Source organism: Equus asinus, chromosome 8 (genome assembly GCF_041296235.1).
Source record: "Equus asinus isolate D_3611 breed Donkey chromosome 8, EquAss-T2T_v2, whole genome shotgun sequence".
NCBI classification, from domain to species: domain Eukaryota; kingdom Metazoa; phylum Chordata; class Mammalia; order Perissodactyla; family Equidae; genus Equus; species Equus asinus.
The window spans coordinates 29,473,409-29,496,028 of NC_091797.1; the positions used below are offsets into that span (position 1 = coordinate 29,473,409).

The 22,620-nt window shown below is 38.8% G+C and overlaps 1 protein-coding gene across 2 annotated transcripts in view; it reads left to right on the plus strand.

Moving 5' to 3' along the window:
• The first annotated feature begins 1,177 nt into the window (after positions 1–1,177).
• ILRUN (inflammation and lipid regulator with UBA-like and NBR1-like domains) overlaps positions 1,178–22,620 on the plus strand; it is a 96,047-nt gene continuing 74,604 nt past the window's right edge. Inside the window, exon 1 of one of the 2 annotated variants that reach the window (XM_014846280.3) lies at positions 1,178–1,601. In XM_014846280.3, coding sequence (XP_014701766.1) covers positions 1,444–1,601 — 158 coding nt within the window. In that variant the 5' untranslated portion in view covers positions 1,178–1,443. The remainder of the gene's footprint in view (positions 1,602–22,620) is intronic. The other variant, XM_014846281.3, reaches the window with a different exon arrangement.

Consider the following 22,620-nt stretch of genomic DNA (forward strand, 5'->3'; position numbering starts at 1 on the left):
GAGAATTTGAATCCCAAATGTGACTCTAGAACCCAGGCTTTTAAAGCCACTATGTTTTACTAACTCTTATTTGGTAGTGGTACAGAAAGAGGTAGAATGCTTTCCCTTTCCGAAACCTCCTAGCACCCCAGACAATACTCGTTCTGTGTGCTGTTGAAAGTTATGGGAAACATACTCCATTAGGAACCTGAAAGCTGGATTCTAGTTTTGCTGCTCTGTTTTTGGACAAGCCATATAACCTTTCTGGATCTCACTTTCCTTATTTGTAAAACAGAGGGCTTCTTGAAGGCAGACCATTTCTTACTCATCTTTTCCCCCTTTGGATGTAGCAGAGTGTCACGCAAATAGTGGTGTTTAAAGCACACGCTGAAAGAAGGAATGCAAGGGCGTAAACGAGCTGGTCCCTATGCTTCCTCTCTCCTTCTTTGATCTTGAAATGGGGCCTTGACCAGGTAGGTGTACCATATGTACAGTAACACTTTGCCTTCTATTTTAAAACCAGAATAAGGCACGCCAAATTCCCGTTACTTAACCTTTATTTTGAGACGGTTGGTCTTGACAGAGTGGGTGGAAGATTATGTGCGGCGTTCATCTGGACCCGTGATTGACATTTGTACTGAGGCCTCCTTTACTCCCTGGAGACTCGATACCCCTGTTCCATAAGAGAAGCTGCACTGATAAACTGGAGTAATCATCTCCGAGGGGGGCCGGAAACCAAAGATTTACGGCAGGATCGCTCTGGGAAAGGAGCTCTGGAAACTTAAGCAAAGAAACCTTTCCAGAGCGATGGGCAAACCCTGGGCTGGGAGGACTGGGTCCTACGCGCACTTTGGTACTTAACCTTACTACGGTCTCTGCTCCTCCCCGGACTTCAGCCCCCTCATCTGCAAAACGGTGGAGTGGCCCTAGACTTAACTCCCCGAGCTTCTTCCCAACCCCAGAGCTTTAACTCCTCCCCGTGAGGCGGGGGCGGGGCGAGGAGACGGTCAGGCGGGGAGTCACAGCCGCCGCCGAGCTGTCCCTTTCCTCCTTCTCGCTTCCCGCCCCCTCGCTCCACCGCGGTGAGGTCACGCGGGGGACGTCACGGGGTTGTGACGCCACTGAGGGGCGGGCCTCCGGGAGAGGAAGGGGCGGGGTCGAGGCGGGCGGCGCTTGCGCAGTGGGCGCGGCGCGGGAGGAGGCGGAGGCGGCGGAGAAACGAGAGGCGGCGGCAGCGGCGGCGGAGGCGGCGGCGCTGGGGGGGGTGGGAGGGGGGGGAGCGCGAGAGTGAGTGAGTGGCTGAGTGAGTTTATCCCTATGAGGCGGTGAGAGGCCCGGGGCCTACCTCAGAGGAGCGGGGTCGCGGCGCCAGCTAGCAGCGGGCCCCCTCCCGGTCCCCGGGCCCGGCGGCGCGGCGGCGGCTCGGTTGTGAGGAGGCGGGGAAGCGGGTGTCCGGCCCCAGCCATGGAGGGCATGGACGTGGACCTGGACCCCGAGCTGATGCAGAAGTTCAGCTGCCTGGGCACCACCGACAAGGACGTGCTCATCTCCGAGTTCCAGCGGCTGCTCGGCTTCCAGCTCAACCCGGCCGGCTGCGCCTTCTTCCTGGACATGACCAACTGGTGAGCCGGCCGCGCCAACGCTGGCAGCGGCCTCGGGGCCCCGAGGGGAAGGGAAGGGACACCCGAGCCCGGCAGCAGGGCGGGCGGGGCTGGCATGAGGGGCTCCGGCTTTCCGGGGCGGGGAGGGCGCGTAGGGGAGCCCCCAGGGCCATGGGAGAAATTTGGGGACTGAGCAGGGCTTAGAGAGGACGCACGAGGAGAGTTGGGGGCTACGGAGGGTAGGAGAGGCGGAAGGGAGACCGGGGAGGGGTTCCTGAGGTTCTGCGGAGAGTTGGGGGCCGAGGAACATGGGAAAAGGGGACAAGACTTGAGCATCGAAGCGTAGGGGTGGACCTGGGAGCAAGAGGGCTGTGATGTTGGCTAAGAGTAAAAAGCACAGGAAACCTGAATTTGGGGAGTGGGAAAAAAGCTTGGGGGCTGGAGTTAGTGGCTGAGGATGACAGGGATGAGTGGCAACTCCGGGAGAGAATCAGGTGCTATGGAAGAACCTGGGGCACGGGCGAGACTTGTAAGTTAGGAACCGAGAAGAAGAGAAAATGTGTGAGTCTCTCTCCACTCCAGGATAGATAGGGAAAAGGGAAGACTATTAGCGGGGAGGACAAGTGAGTACGGTAAGAGATGACTTTCCGAAAAGTTGTGCCGGGACGAAGTGGGATCTACCGGAGGACCGGGAGTCCTAGACCTGGGGCAGGGTCTGGGAAAACCCTTAGGAAGAGTGAAGGAAAGGAGGTTATTTTGGGAGAGTGAACTTTCCGAGGGGTCTGGAGCTCTGGGCTCCCGAGTGCCCGAATGGAGAGGGGCTTATCCGAAAGAAGGCTGGGTTGGTAGATGTTTGGGAAAATGGAGAACTTGACTTAGACCGGCAACCGAGTATTTTTGGCTCGGCGTCTCCTTATAGAAGACTGAATTGGGACAGAAGACCATGGCACTTAGACCGGAGGAGTGTTTCTTGGCTTTGGATGTAGCGCTTGCTATTTTTGATAAGCAAGGCTTCCCCCTGTTCTCTGAGAGGGGTTGTTGAGTTCACTCGAGGTGAGTGATAAAGTGGAGACCATTAGCCTTCCTTTGAAAGGATTTCAGGTGAAACAACTCATCTTTCTTTGGTCAGAAAGCCTGAGATGAGTGCCCTTTGCTCTCTCTGTTGGGCATTCAGTCCCCTGACGTGTGAAATCTTGTTTCTCTTGGCATCACTATGCAGCCAGCCTCCCCTTTATGCCCTGTCCACTGATGCCTCAGGCAATGCCAGCCAAAAAGGCTGTGAGCCTAGCCTTTATCCCCTTCCTCATCTAGTCCTGTCTTGCATGATGCTTATCTTACTAATGGGAGCCTTGTAGCTGTGGCCACCCCAAAAGTGATGTGAGTTTTTTTTTTCTGTGCAGCATCTTTGGTGGGTCCTATTATTTTATCTTTAAAGTTGATTGTTATACCAAGAGTGGGATTGAATTTCTAGATGTTTAGAAAACTCTTTGAGGCATTGAATGCAGGAGATAGTCTTTATAGTTAAAGAAGCATTTGTGATCTCCACTTGCGTCTTTTGTGTCCGGGATGATCTCAGACAGGGACTACAGCCTATAGTAGCTTTCTGAACACTAGCCTATGATGTTTAAATAGAAGGTGACAGGAGGTATTGAAAACACTGAGAAGAGGTATATACTGGTCAAATTTAGAAGTAAAGCTATATCTTGAGGAGGGTTGATTGATTGCCTGCTTCCCACCCTCAGCTTTTTTCTTCCTTGTTTACACTAGTTCAGCATAGGAAACTTGGCATATCATTGCTGCCAGTTTGGTAGGGGAGGATCATTATTTCTCCCCACCTCCTTGTGAGTTGTACCATTTAAACCCTGCCCTAATAAGTTTTTAGTTCTTCAGAGTTAGTATTTATTAGTACAATGATTATGGTTAAAAAACCAGTGTAATGAATTTTATGTGCTTTGAGGTGTGTGTGTTTAACATCTAAGATTGTTTATTTTTAGGTGTCATTAAAATGAGGCCCAATGTGGATAAGAATAAATAACTTAAAAATTATAGTTGCGTTATAAAATTATTTTTTTATAAAAAATTATTAAGATCAAAGACATGTATTCTGATGAGATGTTCTCTCTCTATGAAATAAGGTTTGATACATTTCTGAGCAAAAGAGTGAACCATTAAAAAATATATTCTGGTTTTAAAGCAGTTAGAAATCACTTGCTTCTTAGGAATCCAGGCAGTTAAGTGATAACTCAGCTTTAAGCTATACTACCGTATTTTTTTACTGTAGAAGACATGTTGTTTTCTTTGATTATAAAATGAAAAGTCATTTGTGAACTGAGGAAGTAAGGCTTGTTATTCTTTTCTTTCTAATGAAAGCAGTTAGCTCCATAATCCAGTATTATAGTCTGATTCCTGTGTTGACCTTGCTAAATTCGTCTTGTTAGATTTTTTGTTTTAAACCAATATGCAACATAATTAATAAAATCTAGTTTAAAAAATACAAGCATACTTGGTCAAAATATTTATGTGTTGTTTAAGTATCTAAAGTCTAGAAATATATTGTTTTAAAGTGTCATTTAATGTCTAACCTTGGAAACTGTTGAGATAGTCCTGATACAGGTTGGCAAAATCTCTCTCAAATTGCTCTGGTTAACCTGTTGAATTTGAGATGATTAACCTTCCTATGCCTTCATAAGTGCTGGCTTTGGGTTGTAATAAATAACCACCATTCAGTTGTCTGATGACTATTAAAAAATAATGTGCAAAATTACAAATCATTATTTTCAAATGAAGGCCGTGAGTCTTCTGAAATGAAACCTGAGTTGGAAAAACTATGCCTTTGTTTTCAAAAGTAAGAAGTTATTTTTTATTGTTGATAACAAACAACTTTTTAAGAAGCTATTGAAAAACTGACTAAATTGAATGTTTTGGCCTTGTAAATTATCTACTCTGTAAACACAGATTTGTTTATTTACTTATTTTTAGTCTTAGGTTGGGTGTGCATTATGTAGACATTTCTATGTGTTTAATTTAGAGCCAAGTATTGTTTCAGTTTAAGCATTTTTTTGTAGTGTTTATACCTGAGCTGGCAGCCATGCTGCTGGAGTGGTGGAATAGCTTCTTCACAAAAGTAGTCAATTTTCAGTTCCTGAATACCCAAAATGAATAAATAGTGTGGTGAAAAGACCCAGTATTCAAAGCCAGACTGAAATGACTTGTGGTCTAATATAACTTTCTATAGGTGAAATGTCTCCCAGAGGCACTATTGGGCTGTGAATATAGAACTTGGAATTCTAAAACTGAAAAGTGGCTTAGGAAATTCTGTAGTTCATTCCAGTTTTTCCTGCAGCATTGCATATAACCCTTCCCTTCCCTGAGGGCAGAGATTTGCCATGATACCTTTTTATAGTGGTTAATTACTTTTCTAGTTAGAATTATGTCAAAACTAAATCTCTTACTACAATTCAAGCTTTTTTCATTTGCTTATGTCCTCCTTGGAGATGGAGAATATCTAATAACTACCTTCCTGAAGAGGTCAGACAGCTTCTAATAATTCAAATCGCTAAAAATTGTCAACCACTTATAATTTAAACAAATTCAATTTCATGGCTTCTCATTCTTTAATACAGCCTGTTAGATTTATATATTTTTTTTCAGGGGAAACCAACAAGATTGTAATAAAATATACATAACGTAAAATTTACCATTTGAACCAATTTTAAGTGTACAGTTCAGTGTTACATAAGATTTTAAATTCACTTTGGCCCTCAAAGTCATTTGTCTCTGTTAAGTTTTCAAAGTGAGTTCTTCAGTGTTTGTGACAAGAGGCAGATAACACTTCTAGGTTTTTAGAGGGTATTAAGGTGGGAGTTAGTACTGGCCTTATGTCTCAGTATAGGTATAAGGAAAATATCTTTAAGTGGCATATAGACAACATTGGCTATTTCTCTCCTTCCTAAGGAATAATTAGGCTAGTGCTTTGCAGTTTTCTGTTGCAACATCCTAGGTTGCCTCCAGGTATCTTCAGGAAGCAGTGTGTGTTTTTTGGAACACTCCACTTGTCCATGGTAGATGGAACAGATGTTTTCTAGAAAAGAAACTTGGGAAAAACATTTTTGTAAAATATCCTATTGACTTTCTCAACATTGTCAGAGGCACCCTACTGGGTAAAATAAAGGTATAACCACTATGCAATGAAGTGAATCAGAATCTAGATCTGAAAATCGGTTGTGCATCTTATCTGATCTCAGTGTCTCCCCTGCCTCGTCTTAATCCATTTCTCAGTCACCTGTATGCTAAATGAGTTTCTGATCCACTCTCTGGTTTGTATGTGTGAAGCTAGGAAAAGTCCCTTTATGAGAAATAAAACATGATATTAATACTGATTTCCTTAAAAAATGTGTTCCAAGCGGCAGTTGTAGGAAGAGTAGGGAAGTGTTGCATAACACTCAGTGATAGAGTGTTGTGCACTTTATTCCATTTTTAAGAAGGTTAGGAGTTCTTGCTTAGAATATTCTTCTTTTCCTCTTTCTTTGGTCTTTTTTGATTGACACACACAAGTTGGGACTCTGGGTATGATATTAAATAGTTTACAAATACAGCATCCAGATTATTTTAGTTTTAAAAGGAACACAGTAAAAAATACATTGCTGTCCCACAGGAAGTCTTTTTACTATCCTTTTGCTGTGGGACTTGCATTTCTGATCGTAGATCAAGTCAGAACTAATCCCCAGTATAGCCAGGGTGGGTGGAGGTGGTTTCTTTACCACCTCTTATCGTCCCACGCCCCAACACACAAAATCTAGCACATAACAGCAAAAACTATTAACCAGAAAGTATTTAAACAAATGTATTTGGGATGGATTCCTAGCAGGTAATGTAATACAAAAGCAGAAGATAGACTGTCATAATTTGCTCTCTAATAGGAAAAGAACATGCCTGAAACTATCAGAGAAAAGTTTTGGAATAATAAGAAGGAAACTTTCCTATGTTAATACTGAATTAACTAAGTGAAATTTCAGTACAGGTAAGAATGGACTAAATTAAATAGAACCAGTGATTCACAAAGATTGAGTGCCTGCTATGACAAGTTGCTTTCCTAGAAGTTTTGAAATGATTGGGGGATCTGAATTGATGGAAAATGAGTGTATTATAGCTAGAGGATGTTTCCTGAGTGAAACCAGGAAGGAGCAAGTGGAGCAGAGCCATCTGAGTGGCTTGGCTAGTATATGGTTAATGGGATCAGGAGTGACAACACATGGAGCTTATTTTTATTTTTGGTTTGGAATATTGTTGATTTTTAAGAAATTGAATGAAATTGACATAAAATTAAACCATGATCAAGTGAACAATTCAGTGGCATTTAGTGTATTCCTAATGTTGTGCAACCACTACCTCTGTCTAGCCAAGACATTTTCATCACCCCAAAAGGAAACCCCGCACCCGTTAGGCAGTTGCTCCCCCTTCCCCTCTGGCTCCAGCCTCTGGCAGCCACCAGTCTGAGTTCTTTCCTTATGGATGTACCTATCCTAGATATTTCATATAAATGGAATCATACAATATTTGTCTTTTTGTGTCTGGCTTCTTTCAGGGTTCATGCATGTTGTAGAGCATGTATCAGTGCTACATTCCTTTTTTGGCTGATTAATATTCTAGTGTATACATATATGTACCGCAATTTGCCATTCATCCGTTGGTGGACATTTGACCTGTTTTCGCCTTTTGGCTATTGTGAATGGTGCTGCTACAAACATGAGTGTACATGTACTTGTTTGAGTACCTGTTTTCAGGTCTTTTGGATATATATGTAGGAATTGAATTGTTGGGTCATATGGTAATTCTATGTTTAACTTTTGGAGGAACCACGAAACTGTTTTCCACAGTGACTGAATCATTTTACATTTCCCCTAGCAGTGGGTATGAAGTGGTACCTCGTTGTGATTTTGATTTGCATTTGTCTAATTACTAATGATATTGAATGTCTTTCTATGTGCTTCTTGGCCAGTTGTATATTTTCTTTGGAGAAATGTCTATTCAAGTCCTTTGCCTGTTTTTTAATTGGATTGTTTGTCTTTTTGTTGTCTATTTGTAAGAGTTCTTTGTGTATTCTGGATACTAGACTCTTATCAGATGTGTGGTTTGCATATATTTTCTCCCATTCTATAGATTATCTTTTCATTTTCTTGATAATGTTCTTTGATGCACAATGTTTTTAATTTTTATGAGATTCAATTTATCTAACTTTTTGTTGTTGCTTGTGCTTTTGATGTTATATCTAATAATCCATTGCAAATCAAAGGTTGTGAAGATTAACCTCTCTGTTTTCTTCTAGGAGTTTTATAGTTTGATTTCTTATATTTAGGTTACTGATCCATTTTGAATTAATTTTTTTATATGATATACAGTAGGAGTCCAGCTTCATTTTCTGGAGCTTAATTTTTGTCATGTTATATGCTCTGGGACTGGCTTCTCATTGACTCTGCATTAAATATATCCTTTACTTTTATTAAATATATACTCTCTTTGGCCATCACTAAAAATTGGACCAGAAAAGTGCAAAGTCTTCTGATGGGGGGAAAAAACTTATGGATGTTCTGCTGATGTCCAAAACTAAATGTGTTTAAAAGTTCAGTTTATCCTTATCCCTGCCCCCAGCTAGCTTTTCTTTCTGGCTTTTTCCTGTTCTGTTAATAGCTCAATGGTCTCTCAGACACTAGGCTTGAACTGAGCTATTTCCAATGCCCTGTCTTTCCTGGATACCCCACATTATGTGCCAAAACCTAGTGCATTTCCACTCTGCAGTGCACCTCCCAACTGTCTTTTTTTTCCATTCTCCCTGCCACCACCTTAGTTTGTAGATAATGTTACCACTTTAACATGGTAACGTAGGAATAGTCTCCAAATTAGTTTTCTACACCTGGCTGTCTTCCTTCTAGTCCATTTTGTGGACGTGCCACCACGAGATCAGTCTTTCTAAATCACACCTTTGATCTGGGCCCTTCTTTTCTCAGACACCATTAACAATGCCTTGTTGCATACCAGATAAAGAGCAGAGAGCTCTAGGTTGTCATTCAGGGCCTTCCAAAGATTGATCCCACTTATCTGCCTCTACCTTTCCAGCACATCTTTGTGCTGGATATCCTGCTTCTCTCTGCCCTGTTCAGACGGGTCTGCTGCTCGTTTCCCACGTATACTTTTGCTTTCCTGATTTTAAACTTTTTTCTTCTACCTAGAGTTCTGTTCTTTCCTCTCTATGCCTTATGAAATCCTATTGTTTTTTTGAAATTGGGACACTAATCACTGTTCTTGCTAATCCTGTCTTTTCCAAACTCCACTCTTGCCTTAATAACATTTGTCATATACAGTACACACCCTGGAGAGGAAAATGCACCTCTAAGGGCCTTTGTTTATCCCTAAGCATCTGACGCAATGCTTTGTACATAGTAGGTGATCAGTAAATATTTGTGGAAGTAATACATGAAGGTAGATGGGAGTAAAGACTTCATTTTTATGGACATCTTGAAGTCTAGTGCTGTTAGAAGAAACAAGTCCTACAAACTCAGCTCCTTTTCAGGCCCTTTTGTTTGTAAGTTTAAATTTGGACATGAGATTTAAATGCTGCTGATCGTTCCATACATAACATGAAAAGCAAATTAAGATTTAAGTAACAACAAGAATATTGTTTCTGGAAGCAATTTGAGCCCTCTAAAGATTGGCCCCACCTTATATACCTACCTTTTCCAGGCATATTTCCTTGTACTGAATATCCTTTATAATCAATTTCTTATTCAGAAAAGTTAGGTAACAGTTACTTAGATGTGAATGGAGGAAAATATTTTGTAAGTTCTCTAAAGTTCTCCTGGATCTTTGCCAGTGTGTTTCATTGAGGAAAAACTTTAAAAAGTAATGTATATAGTAAGTTCAAATAGTTTAGAAGGGCCTAAAAAACGGTTGCTAACTAAAATGCCTATAGGTGCCAAATGGGGAACATGAACAGTCGAAGTGTGTGTATGAGCTGGAAAGCGCTTGCTTTTTATAAAGATGTCTGATATTTACCTTAAATAAAATATTTCTGTGATGGAATGGGGGCCCAGTGTTCTTAGATTTTTCTGTTTTTTCAAGAGAAGCCAGAAATTCAGATTTTTATGGGAAATTTCCTGATTTTCAAGCATTGGCAACTAATTTAAATATTTTTAAAACACTGTGGGGGCCAAATAAAGCACATATGTAGGTAGGATGTGGTCCTTGGGCCACTAATTTGCAGCCTCTGGACTAAAAGTGAAAAGGAAAAATCCCCTCTCCTTTCCAGATACAGCCACTACTATTTCTTCTTTGCCTTTTGGGAAATTTCTATGCCTATAAAATTTTGTATGCATATGTATATGCACACATATGCATGTACACGCATATACGTAGAGAATTTTCTATGCACGTGTGTGTAAATATATAAAATTATATATATATATATATAAAATGTTTTTACAGCAGTGGTATTCCAATTTGAATAATTATCTAGTTAGAATTATTACTAGAGTAGTGGGTACCATGGCCCTTGTACCTCCTTCTTTGCTTCAGTGGAAACTGAATTAGTTGTCAAGGTACTTGGATAGGCTGATCAAATTGTGTGTGTGTGTGTGTTTGTGTGTTTGTGTTTGTGTTTGCAGGGGAAGAGTCACCCTAAGCTAACATCTGTTACCAATCTTCCTCCTTTTTTCTTCCTCTGCCCTCCCCACCTCTCCCCCCTGCAAAGCCCCAGTATATAGTTATGTATAGTTGTAAGTTCTTCTGGTTCTTCTATGGGAACCACTGCCACAGCATGGCTACTTTCAGACCAGTGGTGTGGTTTGCGCCTGGGAACCGAACTTGGGCTGCTGAAGTGGAGCGCATTGAACTTTAATCTCTGGGCTGTCAGGGCTGGCTCAGTATATTTCTTTTAATTAACAATGCAGTGGTGTATTTGGTCTCTGCAAGTATAGTAGAATTCCTTCACTGTATTAAGCAACAGACTTTCATCCAGTAATTACATATAATTATTAAAACTTGGTTTTGCTGTGTTGAGTAAAATGTGTTAAGTAAACTATCTTGTAGTGAGCTCATCTGAATTTACATACTTATATTTTACTTATAGTGTCAGAGAACACATTTTATAAGTTGAGTTTTTTAGGGACCTGGAACACAAGACTAAAACTCACTGAAGAGGTTTAACTCTTATTAAATCACCTTGTGCAGATGAAACTAATGCATTTTTCACTTGTTGGAAAGGTAATTGATTTTGTAAGTGGTTTTCTAATGATTTGCCAAAGTTAATGTATGTCTTGGGAGGAGGAGCAGTTTATTCCAAATATGGAACCCAGCCCCATTGAATTTACTATGTACTGGATTTTAAAAGACTCACTCTAAAAAATGAACAGTTGTGTTTTCTTGAAATGTTTGAGCCTCTGGTCTATAAAATGTTTCCAAGGTTTCACACTTGAATTATTGTGCTCGAGGTCAGTGACTCACAGCCTGTTGTGGAGCAGCAGCCTGCTAATGATGGATTGAATGATACATGATGTGCTGCTCAAGTGCTTTCTGGTTGGCACTTATTTTCTCAAATTTTGCTTTTGAATTTTTTTAATACAATATTTAATAACAAGTTTGAGAGAGTGGAAATCACTAGCTGAGGGATGGGGTTTACATACAACTGTAACTGGGAACCACTGCCTTTTAAATTTTTTAAAATTAAGAAAATAACGTGTTATGACATAAACAGTATTATGACATACATCTTATTGCAGATATGCTAGAAAGTACTAGTAAGCAAAAAGAAAACAGAGATAAGCCATACTCACAGGACCCAGAGATAAACAGTTTTAACCTTTTGATCTATATTTTTCTAAACTGTAGTGTGTGTGTGTACACACCTGTGTTTGCTCTACAAAAATGGAGTATTTACTATATTCCAGGTACTGTTTTAAGTGATTACATTTATTATATAATTTAGTACAGTAATTCTAGGAAATAAGTACTGTTACCCTCATTTTACAGAAAAGGAAAAGAGACTAGGTAAGGTTAATAACTTAGTTAAAGTTACATGGATAATAAGTGGTGGAAATAGGATTCAAATGTGAGCAGCCTGGAACTAGAGACTGCTCCTGGTTGCTGTGTTTTACTTAACAAATTACCACAAACTGGGTGTCTTAAAGCAGAAATTTATTCTCTTATAGTTCTGGAGGCCAGAAGTCCGAAATCAAGCACGGCAGGACCGTGCTCCCTCTGAAGGTTCTAGGGAAGAATCCTTCCTTATCTGTCCTTAGTTTGTGATGGTTTCTTGGTGTTCCTTAGCTTGTGGCTGCATCACTCCAGTCTCTGCCTCAGTAATCACGTGGTCTTCTTCCTTGTGTGTATGTCTCCAAATTTTCCCCTCTTTAGAAGGACACCAGTCAGTTGGATTTAGGGCCCAACCTAATCTAGTATGACCTCATCTTAACTAATTACATCTGCAAAGACTCTATTTCTAAATAAGGTCGCATTTTGAGGTTCTAGGTGGACATCAATTTGGGGGTCGCTCTTCAACCAGTACATACATTATTTATTTTCACTTAGCAATAGCTTATGAACATTTCTCCATTCTTAATAAATAGGATTCTACACTTTTACTTTTGAAGGTTTCACAGTATTCCATTATGTGGATGTGGAACAATTTAATAATCCCTTTTTGTTGGATATGTTTCCAGTTTTTTGTCAGTATAAACTCAATATTGAACATCCTTGTGGCTAAATCTTTGCTTGCATTTTTAATTATTTCCTTTAAATTTATTCCTAGAAATTAGATTGCTGGGCTAAAGATAAACATGGTTTTAATGCACTTAAAACTTAATTGCCAAATTGTTTCCTCCATAAAGGTTGGACTAATTTTTATGTCTGCCACTACTGTGTGAGTAACTATTTCTTTAATATCTCATCAATGTAGCATAGTATAATTTAAAAAGTTTTCTTTTTCAGTTTCATAAAACATGTGATCTTGTTTTAATTTGTGTACTCTTATGAATTGGCTGAATATGCCCTTTGTCTCTTTTTTTCATAGGGAAGTTTGCCTTTTTGGGAAATGGAAATATCCTTTTTTTCTGACTAAAAATAATAACACTGAACACAGAAACCCAGCAAATCAGAAATGTTGAAGGGAGACAATAAAGCCACTTATAATACTGCTCAAAGCTAATCACTGCTGTCAGTTTGTGTTCATATATGTGCATTTATAGATATTCATGTGCATTTTGCTAAATGTAAGTTAGAATATCTATAATACATACTGCTTTATAGCCTACTTTTTCACTAAACATTATGGATATCTTTCCCTGTTTTTCATCTACTAATATTCCATTACTTGAGTATTCTGTAACTTATTTAAGCAGCCATTTGTTGATTTTTTTGTTTTTCACTGTTAAAAATATCTGTTCACTTGCCTAATTATTTTCTTCTTTCTCTCTTTCTTAATTTTTAAAAAAAATTGTGATATATAACCCATGTGTTTATTTAGGACAGATTCTTAGAAGTGGAATTGCCAGGTCAAAGGTATGCTCTTTTGAAGGTTCTTGATAAACATTGCCGGATTGCCTCCATGAAGGGTATGCTAAGTAATAATCTTAACAGTTAGGCATTAGAAGGCCTGCTTTCTGGGAATTAAAATTTTTAATTTTTGCCGGGTAGATTTATCTGATAGATGAAAGGCATTACTTGTTTTAATTTGCATTTCCTTGATTTCTGGTGAAGCCTTATTTGTGTGTGTGTGCGTGGGTGCGTGCACACGTTGGCTATTTTTTATAGACTTAACATTTTTATTTAGGAAAAAAACTATAATGAACCCTATCTACCTCTCATCTTGATTTCACAATCATTAGTATTTTGCCTTTTTTTCTTCATTTTTCCCACCAGAAAACAGTATTTTAATGCAAATTCCAGCTATGTGGTAGCTTCTTGTTTTGGTTTTTAAAATGTTACAACTTTATTGAGGTATAATTTATATATCAAAAAATTCACCTATTTTAAATGTACAATTCAGTGATTCTTGTAAGTTTATGGATTTGTACAGCCATCATCACAATCCAGTTTTAGAACATTTCTGTCACTCCAGTAGGATTTATGCCAGTTGGTGGTCGGTCCCCACTCTCACCCCCAGCTCCAGGCAACCACAGTTCTGTTTTCTGTCTCTCTGGACTTGCCTTTTCTGGATATTTCATATAAATGTAGACATGCAGTATACCTTCGTGACTGGTTCCTTTCCCTTAGCATAATGTTTTCAAGGTATAATTATCCACATCGTAGCATGTATCATATGTAGAAGTTCATTCTGTTTTACTGCTGAATATTCTATATACATTAAAAAATCATCAATATTTTTAAAAAATAGTTATTCAAACAGTACCAAAGATTTTTCAATGAAAAGTAAGTCTTGGGGCCGGCCTGGTGGTGTAGTGGTTAAATTCGTGTGCTCCACTTTGGCAGCCTGCTGTTCACAGGTTTGGATCATGGGCACAGACCAGCACTGCTAATTGGGCCACACTGTGGTGGCATCCCACATAAAATAGAGGAAAATTGGCACAGATGTTAGCTCAGTGACAATCTTCCTCAAGCAAAACGAGAAAGATTGGCAACAGATGTTAGCTCAGGGCCAGTCTTCCTCGCAAAAAAAAAAACAACAGAAAAAAGAAAAGTAAGTAATTTTCCAATTCTAGACTTCCTATCTCTTGCCAGAGGTACTAACCACTATCAGTCCCCTGTGTATCTTTCCAGGTGTTATTCTATGTAGTGTTGTTTTGTTTTTTTTTTTAGGAAGATTAGCCCTGAGCTAACATCTGCTGCCAATCCTCCTCTTTTTGCTGAGGAAGACTGGCCCTGAGCTCACATCCATGCCCATCTTTCTCTACATTATATGTGGGACACCTGCCGCAGCATGGCTTGCCAAGCGGTGCCATGTCCACACCCGGGATCTGAACCGGCAAACCCTGGCGCGCCGAGAAGTGGAACATGCACACTTAACCATTGCGCCACCGGGCCAGCCCCTCTATGTCGTTTTAATAGCTGTAAATGTCCTTGCTTTTCGGCGTTTTTGTCATTTTAAAAATTGATATTTGTTAAGTTGTATTTTTTGCGTGATTTTCCCGTTTCCTATTTGTGTTTTAACTTCTTAAAATTTTATTTGGCTATATAATAATAAAGATAATACATGCTTCTTGTGAGAAGTTTAGATAGTACATAAATCCGTGTGTTTCTCTCATCCCACTGTCCAGAAGTGGCTATTATTCTATTCTTTCAGAGACATTCTGTACCATTATAGGCATGTATTTGATCAAAGTGGTCACAGAGTCCTTAGGTATGCTAATGGAAAGTTTTCATTATACTTTTCTCCATTCTCCATGCAGGTTTGAATCCCTTCTCCTACCATTTTTCTGAAAGAGGCCTTTTATCTATATAGATAGTTAAAAGTCATGAAAGTAGTCCCTGATAGATGTCTTTAGGTCTTCAATGTTAGGCATTCTTGGGAGATTGTCTCTTCCACTATACATTAAAACAAACTTTGATATGTTGTTAAGTATGGACTTTAGGCTGGGCCATTTCAGATCCATCATCCACTTAAGTTGTCAGGATTTTTTCTAACTGGGAGAACATGATCTGTAGGTGCACCATCTTGTGTATAGAGGTCTTATCCCCTCCCCCATACTTAAAAACACACACACACACACACACACACGCACACACACAAATGGAATCGTCCTATACCTACTGTTCCCAGGTTAACTTGTTTAACTTCACAGTATGCTATGAACATGATCTTTTTTTTTTTAATGGCTGCATGGTATTCCATTGTGGCTGACCATATTTTATTTAACCACTTCCTGGTGAATGGACAGTTTCCAGGTATTTGCTTTTATAAAGCTGCTCTGGTACAAGTGTCTTCATACTCTTCTGGATACAGGCCTAGAAGTAGAATTGCTGGGGCTGAGTGTATGGGCAATTTAGATTTTGGTAGGTAATATCAAATTCACTCCAAAAGTATTGTACCAATTTTCGTCTTTACTACCAGGGTACAAGAGTGCTTGTTTTGCCACACTTATCAACCCAAGAGTGGTCTTTGTCTTTACATTATTGCTGGTCTAATGGGTTAAAAAGGTATTCACTTTATTTATTTATTTGGTGAGGGAGATTGCCCCTGAGCTAACATCTGTTGCCAGTCTTCCTCTTTTTCTGGAGGAATACTGGCCCTGAGCTAACATTTGTGCCAGTCTTTCCTCTATTTTGTATGTGAGTCACCACCACAGCTTGGCTTGATGAGTGGTGTAGGTCCTCACCTGGGATCCCAACCCGTGAACCCGGGCCACCAAAGCAGAGTGTGCCAAACTTAACTACTATACCACTGGGCCAGCCCCCAATAATATATTCATTTTAATTTGTGTTGCTTTAATTATGAATGAGATAGAACTTCTTTCCATAGCTTTATTGGCCATTTGTATTTTTTCCCCAGCTTTATTGAAACCATTTGTTTTTTTGTGACTTGTGTGTTTTCCTCTCTACCTCTATTAGATTATTTTTCTTATTGATTTGTATGAGCTGTTTGCATATTAAGGAAATTAGCTTCTTATTAAATGCTTACTTTTCCTCTAGTTCATCTTTTAACTTGGTTTATAATGTTTTTTACTATGTAGCACTGTTTTGAGAATTTTTATGAAGTTGAATGGAGCAGTCTTTTCCTTTCTGATTTCTGCTTTTGGTTTCGTGGTTAGACATGCTTCCCCATCTGACTGTGATATAATTATTCACCTCAGTTTTCTTTATGATTGCATAATTTACATATAAATCTTTTATGTAGTTGAAGCTTATTTGGCTTTGTGGTGAGAGACCAGTATTTAACATGTTTTCCAGATGATTAGTCAGTTTTCCCATTTATTGAGAAATTCACATTTCTCCCAATGATTTGAAAAGCTGTCTTTATCATGTGTCAAATGCTTATATATATATTTGAGCTTGTTTTTGCCCTTTTTCCTCTGTTGTGTGTGTCCAGTGTTCTAGGGTTGAATAAGAGTTTTAATGTTTACTTAAAAAGTGTTTTGAAAGGGAAGTATATTTTCTTATAATTTAATTTTCATTTTATCCAAGTTATAAACACATGTAGTTTAAAGAGTAAAGTAGTTCTACAGGCTTGTTAAAAGGAACACGGATTCTAGACCCCCTTGTCCTTATCTCACTCTCCAGAGGTAATCTTTTTCAGTTCTTTCAACTGATTTTTGGATTTTTACTTCTCAATTGATTTTTTCAATTTTAACCATTATCTGTTGACTTCCCACAGGGAGATGGGGATTTTGTTCTGTGAGAGCCAGTGTGGTGAAGAGCAAAGTTCAAAACTTATGCTATTTACTATCTGTGTGACCTTTGGCAAGATATTTACCCTCTTTATGCCTTGTTTTCATCATATATAAGGACAGTGTCAGTTTTTATCTGAGGATTGGATAAATTAATATGTGTAAAGATTCAGAACTGTGCTGTCACATGGTAATTGTTAGTTTCACTCACCCTGTCTCCCATTTTAATTATTTGTAATTTGGTTAAATCAGTTTTCAGTGTTTGTCTTTAAATGCTTATTGACATTTGAGCCATTAGTGTAGAGTAGTCCCCCTTATCCACGGTTTTGCTTTCCAGGGTTTCAGTTACCCGCAGTCAACCTCAGTCTGAAAATATTAAATGGAAAATTCCAGAAATGAACAATTCATAAGTTTTAAATTGGGCGTTGTTCTGAGTAGCATGATGAGATCTCGTACTGTCCCGCTGTGTCCCACCAGGGTCGTGAATCATCTCTTTGTCCAGCGTATCCATGCTGTACACGCTACCCGCCTGTTAGTTCCTTAATAGCTGTCTCGTTAGGAGATCAACTATGGTGGTATCACAGTGCTTGTGTTCAAGTTATTATTTTACTTAATAATGGCGCCAAAGTGCAAGAGTAGTGATCTTGCCGATTTAGAGAAACTGTAAAGTGGTTTCCTTTAAGTGAAAAGGTGAAAGTTCCTGACTTAGTAAGAAAAGAAAAAAAATCATATGCTGAGGTTGCTAAGATCTATGGTAACTTTTATTATAGTATCTTGTTATAATTGTTCGATTATTAGTTATCATTGTTAATCTCTTATTATGCCTAATTTATAACTTACACTTTATCACAGGTATGTCTGCATGTATAGGAAAAAACACAGTATCTGTAAGCTTTATTATCTGTGGTTTTAGGCATCCCATGCGGATCTTGGATTGTATCCTCCACAGATCGGGGGGACTACCGTACTTGGATTTATTTTCCTTTTCTGCAGTCTTTTGCTGCCCCAAGGGTAATAATCGTCTTGATTTTTGGTTTGCTCAGTCTCTTACATGTTTTTTACCGAGTTATCCTCAAACTCCTTACCAACTATGAATCTCTTAGTAGGTTCAGACACTTTAGGTGTTCTATCAGTTTTATCTTTTTATCCAGAGTGTTTGACCTCCTCTGATCTGGACTGGGTGAGTGCTAGGTCTGCTGCACAGCTCTTACCCTGGGTACCCTGGGGATTTCTTTCACACTTTCCCCCCCTTTGTTGGAACCTCTGTTTCCTGGACCCCATTTTTTTAAACTTCCTGAGAGTGCAAAGGAGATCAAATTTGAGACTTTTGTATTCTGAAACTGTATTTTACTCTAATGCTTGGTTGATATACTCCGGGTTTGGTTAGGTAGCAATTTTAATGTTGGAATATTTTTTTCGGAATTTTGAAGGCACTGCTCCTTTGTCTTCTGTTTTTCAGTGAAGATGTTAAAATGTGATGCTGTTCTGATTCTTTGTTCTTTGAATGAATCTGTTTTTTCCCTTTCTGGAAGCTTTTGGTAACTGTCTGTGTCTCCAGTGTCTTGAAATGTGGTGGTGATGCGTTTCAGCATGTCTTTTCATACACTCTGCTCAGCTTTGGAGAGCTCTTCCAGTCTGGAAACTGTCCTCTCTCTTGGAAAATTTCTTGAATTAATCTTTTGATTTCCTCCCCTTCACTTTCTCTGTTCTCTTGTCTTAGATCTCCTATTTTTCAGATAGTGGACCTTCTGGTCTGGTCCTCTATCTTTTCTCTTTTCACCTTTTAACAAAAATTTTGCTCTGTTTTCTGGGAGATCTCCTTGTTGTTTTCTTCAAGTTGCCTTTTCTGTTTGCTTGCTTTAGTCTTTTTCTTTCATATTAGATGCTTTACCTTAAATATTTGGTGGTTCTTGGCTATCTGCTCCTATTTAAGAGGACACAAAAAGTAGATTGGAAGCTGTGGTCCTGATTGTAGGGTTTGTTAACTGAGGGCTTAGCAGCCCCACCCATTTCCTTCAGGGTGGAGCAGTCCCTAGGCTATGTGGTGTTTAGACTATATTAGGGGATCTGAAGTCTGACTGTTAGGTTTAGGCAAATGCATAACCTCTCCTGTTTTTATCCCTGTCTTCACCTCACTTGTAGGGTATGTGGTGCCATTAATTCCTGAACCTTTTGGGGATCTTCATTTTAAGGCAGGTTGCTTCTCTCCTTTTCCTCACTGCTGGCTGAGGAGGAGTCAGCTTTCTCAGGTCAGCTAAGTCATTTAGCACTTGTCTGTCTACTTTCCAGGGCCCCAAATGTTGCCTCCACTTGTTCACTTTGTCCTTGTGAATTTATGACTTTTACCCCCCCATTTGTCTTAGTTCATTCTGGCTGCTATAACAAAAATACCATAGACTGTGTGTCTTATGAACAACAGAAATTTGTTTCTCGCAAATTTGGAAGCTAGGATGTCAAAGATCAAGTTGCCGACAAATGTGATATTCCATGAGGGTTCCATTCCTGATTCAGAGATGGCTGACCTCTTGCTGTAACCCCATGTGATGGAAGGGGTGAGGGAGCTCCAGGAGGCAGGGCTGGGGGTGGGGGTGGGGGCGTGTTTCTTTTATAAGGGCAGTAATCCCTTTCAGGAGAGCTCCACCCTTGTGGCCTAATCACCTCCCAAAGGCCCCACCTCCTGATACCATCACATGCAGGGTTAGGATTTCAGCATATGAGTTTGGGGGGTCGGGGGTGAGCACAAACATTCATTTAGTCTGTAGCATCACACCTGTATTTTAGGAGGGTTTTGGGAGAGACCTGAGGCTAATGCATGCAGTTTTTCATTGGAAGCTGAAAGGAAGCATTGGATTTCCATCTAAAATTTTTTATTCTGCCTTTTCATTCTTATGATTTATGTGTTTGGATACGATATAAAATTTTGCTATGCCAACTGAATAATTGATCAAGTTGTGATGATGTTATGTATAGATACCTTTCCCTCCCGGAAATGGATCTCCTTTTACCTGTAGAATAAAGAAATTATAAATGGTTATCTCTGGCTATGAGATTACAGTTGGGTTTTATTTTCCTTTTTATACTTTAATTCTTCTTCTTTCTTTTCTGCTTTAATTCCTAAATTTTCTACGATGAACATACATTACTTGTGTAATTAGGAAAAAACAATACCTAAGTAGAAAAAAATTGTTAATCAGATAAAATTTGTCCCTACGTTCCAATGCTTTTATTTAATCCTAAATCTGAGTTGTGCTGTGTCCTTTACCTCCTTTAGGTAACCTGCAGTTAGAAACACTAATTTTGGAGTGTGTGTGTGTGTGTTGCAGAGTTCATTTTCATCTGTCCCCTAATTTTTTATTTTGAAGAATTTCAAAACTAGAAGAGTTGAAAGACTTAACACAATGAATACCTGTATAATTTCTATTTTATTATATTTGCTTTATTTTTTAAGCACTTTTATTGAAGAATGATTTACAGTAATAAATTAATCCATTTAAACTGGATAATTGAATGATTTTTCATAAGTTTCCAGAGCTAAGAACCATTACTGCAATCCAATTGTTTAATATTTTCATCACTCCAGTAGATTTCTCTACAGTTAATTCCCATTCTCATCTCCAACTTCAGGCAGCCAGTAGTCTTTTTTCTGTCTCTGAATAGTTGCCTTTTCTTCACTTTTTATGTCATTGGAATCATGTAATTTGTGGTTTTTTGTATCTGGCTTTTTTCACTTGGCATAATATTTATGAGGTTATCCATGGTTTAGCATGTATAGTGTTTCATTCATGTTTATTGCTGAGTATATTCTGTTGTATGGATATACCACATTTTGTTTGTCCATTTTCTAGTTGATGGACATGTGGGTTGTTTGTACTTTTTGGCTATTATGAATAAAACTGCTATGAACATTTGCTTGTAAGACTGTGTGTGGATGTGTTTTAATTTCTTTTGGGTAGATACCTAGGAGTGGATTGCTGTTTTGTATGGTAAAGTTATGTTTAACTTTTCAAGAAACGGCCAAATTCTTCCAAATTGACTACTATTTTACATTCCCACCAGCAGTGTATCAGAGTTCTCTCTATGGATTTTATACATTCCGCCCCCCAACCGCTTGAGATAAATTGCAGACATCATGATATTTCACCCTTTAGCCCTGAAGGAAATGTCTCCTAAGAACAAGGGCATTATCTTACATAACTGCATTATCATGGTCACTCCCAAGGAATTTAGCGTGAAAGCACTAGTGTTATCCAGTATACAGTCCATATCTAGATTTTTCTATTTGTTCCCCAAATGCCCTTTATAACTTTTTTAAATCCAAGATCTTCTCAAGCGTCTTCTGTTACATTTGGTTGTCATGTCTCTTTAGTCGTCTTTAATCTGCAACAGTTTCTTCACCTTTGTCATTTGGGTGTTTTCTGACATTGACATTTTTTAATAGTCCAGGCCATTTGTCCTCCAGAGTGCCCTTTATTTTTGGTTAGTCTGATTGTTTCCTCACAATTAGATTCAGGTTAAACATTTTTTTGTTAGAAATAATACACAGATGATTCTGTGTCTTCTGTTTTATCATATGTCAGGAGGCGTATTCTGTTAGTTTGTCCCATTATTATGCTGAATATGAGTATTTGCTTAAAATAGTGTTCACCTATTTTTCTCCTTTGTAATTAATGAGTAATCTGTGAGAGACTGTGAGAATATCCTTTTCCCTAGCAGTCTTTCTCCCAAGTGATTTAGTATCCGTTGATGATCCTTGCCTGAGTGGTTTGTTTATCGCATAAGTGGTTGCAAAAAGGTAATTTTCTAATTCTGTTCTTTCTTCATTTATTAGTTGGCAACCTTTTGTTAAAGGTAGTGCTAATTTTTAAATAGAACTTATTAAATTAGAGTCATGAAGGATTTTATGGTGAATGAAGCAAATTTTTGGTTAGTTTTTAGTATATCTTACTAGTGTGGAACTAAGTGTATTTGCCTTACCCTCATCCACAGAGGATCGAAAGAAAAGGTGCTGGAGAGAGGGATCTTCTTGACCTTTGTGAAGCTTGTAATACATAAACTCCTTCACTGTTTCCATTATTTTGGGATGTTTGCTCTTTTTCTCTCTTTGAGACACCACTTGTTTTTAGGACAAATCAGAAAAAGCTATAGAAGAATTTTTTTCCTCAGTTTGTATTATTTCCTCATAAACCAAATTTGGTAGTGTTTTTTTCATGTTTCTTTGGGTGGTTTTATGACTTTTTTTGTAGTTTAACTGGTGATAATTATGCAGTGTCATGCAAAGTAGCTATTTTAGAAAATCCTTTTCTTCTGTAATGTATAAGAAATGCCATAGTTGGATGAGCTGTCTAAACCTGACTGCTTGTCATCTGTAGCTGGTTTCCCAGAACATGAAAATATTAACAGAGTATGTAAGATTGTTTCCAAGTGTCACAGGGCTTTTAGAGGAAATATTCTTTAAATATTGTCTTCTTTGTTTGTTCTCAGTGATAAGCTACTACTAAAAACCGGCAGCAGTCTCTGACATACTTATAGTATCATTTTATTAGTTTGTAAAAGAAAAAGAGGCCTGGTCCACTCAGGTCTGTTAGCTCTCATAAAGTCTGCCTTTATCATATTCTTTCTCCAAGTTCCATCTAATTTAATTTAGTCTCCTAGCTGTAAGTGTGTAGCTTTTTAAAGGTACCTATCTCACATGTACCAGGGAGCAGCCAAAT